This window comes from Callorhinus ursinus, unplaced genomic scaffold (assembly GCF_003265705.2).
Source record: "Callorhinus ursinus isolate GAN/ISIS: 27379988/994484 unplaced genomic scaffold, GSC_fseal_2.0 scaffold7, whole genome shotgun sequence".
Lineage (NCBI taxonomy): Eukaryota > Metazoa > Chordata > Mammalia > Carnivora > Otariidae > Callorhinus > Callorhinus ursinus.
The window spans coordinates 69,467,026-69,474,018 of record NW_027397069.1 but is presented as its reverse complement, the minus strand read 5'-3'; the positions used below and the strand labels follow the sequence as shown (position 1 = coordinate 69,474,018).

General features: G+C 42.4%; 1 protein-coding gene across 3 annotated transcripts in view; it reads right to left on the bottom strand.

The window, feature by feature from the left end:
* Nucleotides 1–2,893: 2,893 nt before the first annotated feature.
* Nucleotides 2,894–6,993, bottom strand: part of USP12 (ubiquitin specific peptidase 12) — a 93,849-nt gene continuing 89,749 nt past the window's right edge. For all 3 annotated transcript variants that reach the window (XM_025875136.2, XM_073894753.1, XM_025875137.2), the window contains one exon: nt 2,894–6,079. In XM_025875136.2, the coding sequence (XP_025730921.1) occupies nt 5,978–6,079 (102 nt within the window). In that variant the 3' untranslated portion in view covers nt 2,894–5,977. The remainder of the gene's footprint in view (nt 6,080–6,993) is intronic.

Sequence of the window (6,993 nt, the reverse complement as noted above, 5' to 3'; positions counted from 1 at the left end):
CAAGGAGCTTGAATAGACATTTCTCCAAAGAAGTTATACAAATGGCCAGGGAGCCCAAGAAAAGATGCTCAGCATCACTATTCGTCAGGGAAATGCAAATCGAAACCACAGTGAGATCACCTCACACCAGCTGGGATGGCCACTACCGAGAACACTCCAGAAAAGGTAACAATCGCTGGCAGGGACATACAGAAACTGCAGTGCTGGTGCATCACTGGTGGGGAATGTAAAGGAGTGTAGAACAGCATGGAAAACAGGCCCTTAAAATACTAAAACAGGGGCACCTGGGCGGCTCAGTCAGTTAAGTGTCTACCTTCGGCTCAGGTCATGATCTCAGGGTCCTGGGATCGAGTCCCGCGTCAGGCTCCCTGCTCCTCAGGGAGTCTGCTTCTCCCTCTGCCCCTCCTCCCACTTGTTCTCTCAATTTCTCTCTCTCTCTTGCCCTCCCTCCCTCCCTCTCAAATAAATAAAATCTTAAAAAAGTTAAAACAGAATTACCACATGATCCAGCAATCTCTTGTATGTACCTAAAAGAACTGAAGTCAACGACTCAGATATTTGTACATCCGTGCCCATAGCGGCGTTCCTCACAAAGACTCCAAAGTGGAAACCACCCAAATGTCCATCAAGAGATGAATGGATAAAAATGTGGCATATCCATGCAATGGAGTATCACCGAGTCCTAACAAGGAAGGAGATGCTGGGGCGCCTGGGTGGCTCAGTTGGTTAAGGAAGGAGATGCTGACCCGTGCCTCAACATGAAGTTTGAAAAATGTTACGTAAGCGCAATAAGCCAGACACAAGAGTACAAATACTGTAGAATTCCACTTATATGAGTTACCTAGAGCAGTCAAAGTCACAAAGACGCAAAGCAGAAAAGGAGTTACTAGGGGCCAGGGGAGGAAATGGGAAGTTATTTAATGGGTACAGAGTTTCTGTTTGGGAAGATGAAAAATCCTAGAAATCAATGGTGGTGAGCGTTGTACAACATTGCGAATGTGCTTAATGTCACTCCACTGCATACCTAAAAATGGTTAAAATGGCAAACTGTATGTCGTGTGTATTTTCCACAATAAAATACTTTGATAATGACAGCCACGGTGAAGGGCTGGGCAATGAAGTTCTACCTACTTGAAACCTGGATCTACTACATCCCAGCTGAGTGATTTTGGGAAAATGACTCAACCTCTGAAGAGTTTTAGTTTCTTCTTGTAAAATGAGGATATCACACATTCATGAGGTCAAAGTCAAGATCAGCATCAAAAAGGAAAAAGTAAAATGCTGAGTATAGGGCCTATCATGCCATCAACCAACAAATGATGTTTAGCAGCTCTGGAAATAAAAAAAGGCAGTACGTTATCATAGAAAACAAATGAACGAAGGTAAAAAAAAAAAAAAAGCTTCAAAGGAAGAGAAACAGGTACTGGGTAACCAGGGAACTTGAAAAAAGGGAGGGGCAGTCTTGGTTTTGCAACAGTTCCCAAGAAGCTCTCTCAAGTACAGAGAATTTCATTTATTAAAATTTCAACACGAGGTATGTGATACAGATGTTTGAATGAGAGAATGCCGCCTTAGGTCCCCAGTGACAGTCTAGTTCATCTGTTACTGCGCAGATTGTAAGAACGCTCCTTCAGAGAGATGAATACACAAGAGTGTTTCCAGGCCTGTCTCCCAAGAGTGAGGAAGGTGGATTACAAATGAAGGCAGTATGAGCAACTACTTACTGAGTCACTCAGTTGGGCAGCAGGGCTTCAAGTACTCCAGCACAGGGGGAATATCCCCAAGTTACAGATTTCGCTGGAGCAAGTCACTACGCTGTAAGGGACAAGGAGTGCTAAAAATAATGCCTTCTAACATATTTGCCCCTCTAAGATTCTATGATCCTAAATTTACATTTTTATTTTTTTTTATTTTTTTTAAAGATTTTATTTATTTATTTGAGAGAGAGAGAGAGAATGAGAGATAGAGAGCATGAGAGGGAAGAGGGTCAGAGGGAGAAGCAGACTCCCTGCCGAGCAGGGAGTCCGATGTGGGACTCAATCCCGGGACTCCAGGATCATGACCCGAGCCGAAGGCAGTCGCCCAACCAACTGAGCCACCCAGGCGCCCCTAAATTTACATTTTTAAAGACAGTGCTATGTAAAGACAGATGCAAGGTACGAGATGATCACGTGCAGGCACGGGATTGCAGGTGCCGGGGTACACACGGAATGCTGTTCTGGGACAATCTCTGGGTAACAGAAGTGCTAAGTTCGCAGCCAAAGCAGTACGGCAGTTGCCCAAGCATAGCCAGTTGAACTGCAACAACCCAGGGGTAAGGGGCACCGTGTCTGGGCAGTCAAAAAAACCTCATCTAATGTTTGATGCCCCAAAACTTAACCACTAAGAGCCTACTGCTGTCCTGAAGGCTTACAGATAACATAAGCTATAGGCCATTAACACACAGTTTGTCTATGCTTTATATACTGTGTTCTAAGATAAAGCTAGAGAAAAGAAAATGTTAAGAAAAATCCTAAGAGAGGGGCGCCTGGGTGGCTCAGTTGTTAAGCGTCTGCCTTCGGCTCAGGTCATGATCCCAGGGTTCTGGGATCAAGCCCTGCATCGGGCTCCCCGCTCGGTGGGAAGGCTGCTTCTCCCTCTCCCACTCCCCCTGCTTGTGTTCCCTCTCTCGCTGTGTCTCTCTCTGTCAAATAAATAAATAAAATCTTAAAAAAAAAAAAAAAAAAGAAAAATCCTAAGAGAAACTACATTCACAGTACTGTATTATCGAAAAAGATCCACTTACAAGTGGACCCACACAGCCCAAACCTGTGTTGTTCATGGGTCAACCCTTCTTCTAATTTGCAAAGACATTTTAGGCAAAAAGGAAAAAACACACTTAAAACCCCACAAGCACAAATAAACCAACTTTAATAGATATTATTTTGTATTTATATAGCGCCTTCTTCAAGAACCTTAGATGCTTTACAGACATTATATCTAATTAATCCCCACAACAACCCTGTGAGGTAGGTATTACTCCCATTTTACAAGATAGGGAGACTGAAGCACAGAGAGGTTAAGTGACTTGCCCAAGGTCACACGGTTAAATTCACTGAAGAGCCAGGACCTGAGCGCCTTAGCCTCCCGGCTCCCAGTTAAATACCTCATGAGAGAATCTTTAATGAAAAGTATCCTTAAAGAAAGTATCAAGAGTAGTATGTTATGAAAGTGAGGTCTTTCTACTGCCATCACGGAAAAGAAAAAAACCCAATACTGATGGTTAAAGGCAACAAGACCCATATATTACACATTTTCTTTTTTTCCCTTTTCCTGAACTCTCACGGCCCCCGTCTGAAGCAATCTTCTAAAGGTAAAGTTTCCAAGACAGAAGCCATATGACTTGGCAGTGAGACTTAATTTAGAATATTTACTTTCAGTTATGATAATTTATAGAAATTTTTATTCCAATATACAAAAAATATGGGACAGCCATCCCCACAAACATGTACACGGTTAGAGAGCAACCAGCCACCATTTACAACCTACCCCCGCCCCTCATTTCAATCGCAGTCAACCAACATACAACCTGACAATGCTTTCTATATGGGTCACTTCTCCTACTAAATACCTGCATTTTTTCCCCCACCCCTAACCCTATGGTTTTAAAGTATAATGAGTTTCTGATAAGCTTCAAAACATTTTATGTAGATGCAGCTGTACTAAGAGTAAAAAGGAAATTGAGAACCATCACCCCACAGTCCCTCCCCTGACAAATCATACTATTAAACACGGTGTAGATGTGAACAGTGTGTGACTACCAAGGAACTCAATAAAAATGCTAGAACTTGCTTTAATATGAAATTTAACCTTGCTTTTACTGTATCTTTTTAAATGCAAAATGTAGAAACAAACACAGCGTAGTATTCCAATGCTGTACCTCTATGCAAATGACTTCATCTCTCTCATCCATGCTGTGGCCTGACTCAAGTGAAGACTGACTCAGCCTCACCTTGCGTCTCTCTGCACTGAACGCGGCAGAAACACAGCCTCGAATTCTGAGACAATTTGGTTTAAGCCCTCAAAATAAAAAAATGTATCCACTTCCACGTCTGTGACCTTCCCCACATTCTCAGTCGTGACTCTCTGTGCAATGTTGTCATCGGGCAGGCTACGGAACTTGTAGAAACCCACTCCAGCCAGCATAAGGCTTTAGCGACTATAATCTTAAAAAGCAAGTTGTCAAAATACATCATCATTTTCTCCCAGCACATCTGCTTGAACAGCCCGATTAGCCAAGTGACCCTGTTAAAGATCAGTTCATGGAACGAATAGGTGAAGTCATTTCCTGAGCTAAAAGATACAGATAATAAATGTTAATAAATAGCAGCAGACAAAATTTTTTTTTTCATATTCAACAGTATTAGTAAAAGAAGTTTAGAAAAATTACAGCAATTAAAAAAAAACTACTGCCTAAAAGGACTTAAAGAACATCCAAGGCCTGATCGCTATTATTTTGAATATATATTCAATCACTTCCTGCACGTTACATTTGGCCACCGTCAGACAACTTACTGATGCATGGAAAAGTGTCGACCGCAAGGGTTCACATACGTTTTACATTACATATATTAATTCTTAAAACTCCCGACAGAAGGAAGTCTTAACAAATGCAAAGTGTAATTTCTGAACACTCTTCCAGTAAGACTGGTAAAGATGAAGGAGGAGGGCGGCTGGAGAACAGGACTTGCTCGGTGTGCTCCTGGCCTGTGTCACAAACGCTTCATCCTCGCCGGGTTCGCAGCGAGCCCCGTGGGCTGCTGGGGTTCTGACAGAGTACTTCTTTCCAGGGTAAAGAATGACATTTGAAAAGAACATAACTGCTATGACACCAATTTTCCAAACACGGCCTCAACCTGAAACGTTAGAGTGCTTAAGACTTCTCAAGACTGGTGCACCACCACGGAGCCACAACTTCTTTATCGTTCCAACCGTGACAGGGAATTTTTGATAGTTTTTTATGGTACTGAAATTAAAGCTGAATAACTGATTTATAAACTATAACAAAAGGACAAATATTTAGCCAGAGATATCAGTTCCTCCTGAAAAAGAATATTTACCTCCTCTCGTTGCAAATTTTTCTTAAGGTATCCTAACGATTTAAAATAGAGCTTAAAATTCACCTTAAAAATAGAAACAAACAAAAGGACTAGTTAAACTGACGAAAACTAATAAAAATATGCTCAAATTTACTGACAGAATCATGGGCACTTCACACAATACTTAGACTCTACCAGTTTTAAGTAAAATAAATAAGAAAAAAAAATTATAATTACAAAGCCAGTCTTTCCCCTTGGGGAAACAAAAAGCCACTTTTGACCAATTGTTCCCTACATATACATATACTGTATATTATTATAAGCTTCTTCAGAGAAGCAAAACATATTTGTCTTCCTGACACTGGATTCTAGTGATCTGTTAGTTCTTACGTCAGGAAGGCAACTGCAAGTGTTGGGCCCAAATGTAGTCCTGGTTTACGCTTGAAAAGACCACCGAATATTCCTTCTACGTATCTTCAACACGGGCAAATTTACGCAGTGTGTTCAGTATGATCTCCTTAAATGATCAATACAACCTAGCACGGATTCCTAGTCTTTCTACTGCACCCCCAAGGAGTTCAAATCATTACTGGTGCAATTAATAAAGAGAAATGCATGTCAATTACTGGAAGGCTGTTTTACAAGAGGAGCTGCTATCTCTGATTTCACTTCCTTGTGGTGTGGAACTGCACAGACAGCATGATACCTGAGCAAATAAATCAACTACCATGATAGGAAGAGCGTGTTAATCCACAGTCTTTGCTTTATTGTGTGCAAAGTGTGCTACTGCCCCCTGAGCTTCCTGCATTTCTCTTGTCTTGAAAAATCAGTGCTTGATCCTTTCCAAAATAACCAGAGAAGAAATGAGGCAGAAAGTGTCTCTTCATCACGGTCCCTTCTCAGTCCCGAGACTGATAGAAAAGGATGTAACCAGACTCAGAGTTCTTTGAGATATCTGATGTCAACCCGTAGAATTCTTCAATAGCTTGTGCATCTATTTTCTGTGAGGCAAAATGGAAATATTAGTACAGAAATGAGCTCTTCAGTCCAGTAAAGTCTTCCACATTTCTTAGAATCATGCCTTTCATTTTCTTGTTTATAAAACAGCTCTGCACAACGAGAATGGCTTAAATGAAAAAGACTGATCATGCCAAGTACTGGTGAGAACGTGAAGCAAACAGGGCTCTCATGCATGGCTGGCAGGAAGGCAGGATGGGACAGAGACCTTAGGGAAATGTTTAGCATTATCTTCTAAGGCTGAACATACAACTACCCTTTGATCCAGCAATTCTATGCCTAGGGAACAGAATTACCCGAACTACACGAAACCACCAATTCCCAACCCTTTGTGACCTGTGAAAATGGCAATTTCATATGGTCCCACCTAACATACACCCAAGAAAAATGAGTGCATATGTCCAGCATTAGACAAGGGTGATCAAGGCAGTTTTACTGACAAGAGTCGGTAAGGGACGAAAAGGCAAATTTCTAACTTGTTATATTCTTACAATGGGAAATTACACAGCCATAAAAAAAAGAACCACAATAGGCAGCAAGAATGAACTGCTAGATACAAAAGAAGTCATACTGGACGAGTCCATTTACAGTCAAACAGAGGCAAAATTCATCATAACGATAAAAGTCATAACAGCGGGTTCAGAGGACGGGGGGGGAGGGCAGGAAAGCTGTGAAGACGGACCAGGAAGAGGACACGGGGGCTTGCTGACCAGGGGCTCGCTGACCAGGGGCTCACTGACCAGGGGCTCGCTGACCAGGGGCTCACTGACCAGGGGCTCGCTGACCAGGGGCTCGCTGACCAGGGGCTCGCTGACCAGGGGCTCGCTGACCAGGGGCTTACTGACCAGGAGCTTACTGACCAGGGGCTTACTGACCAGGGGCTCACTGACCAGGGGCT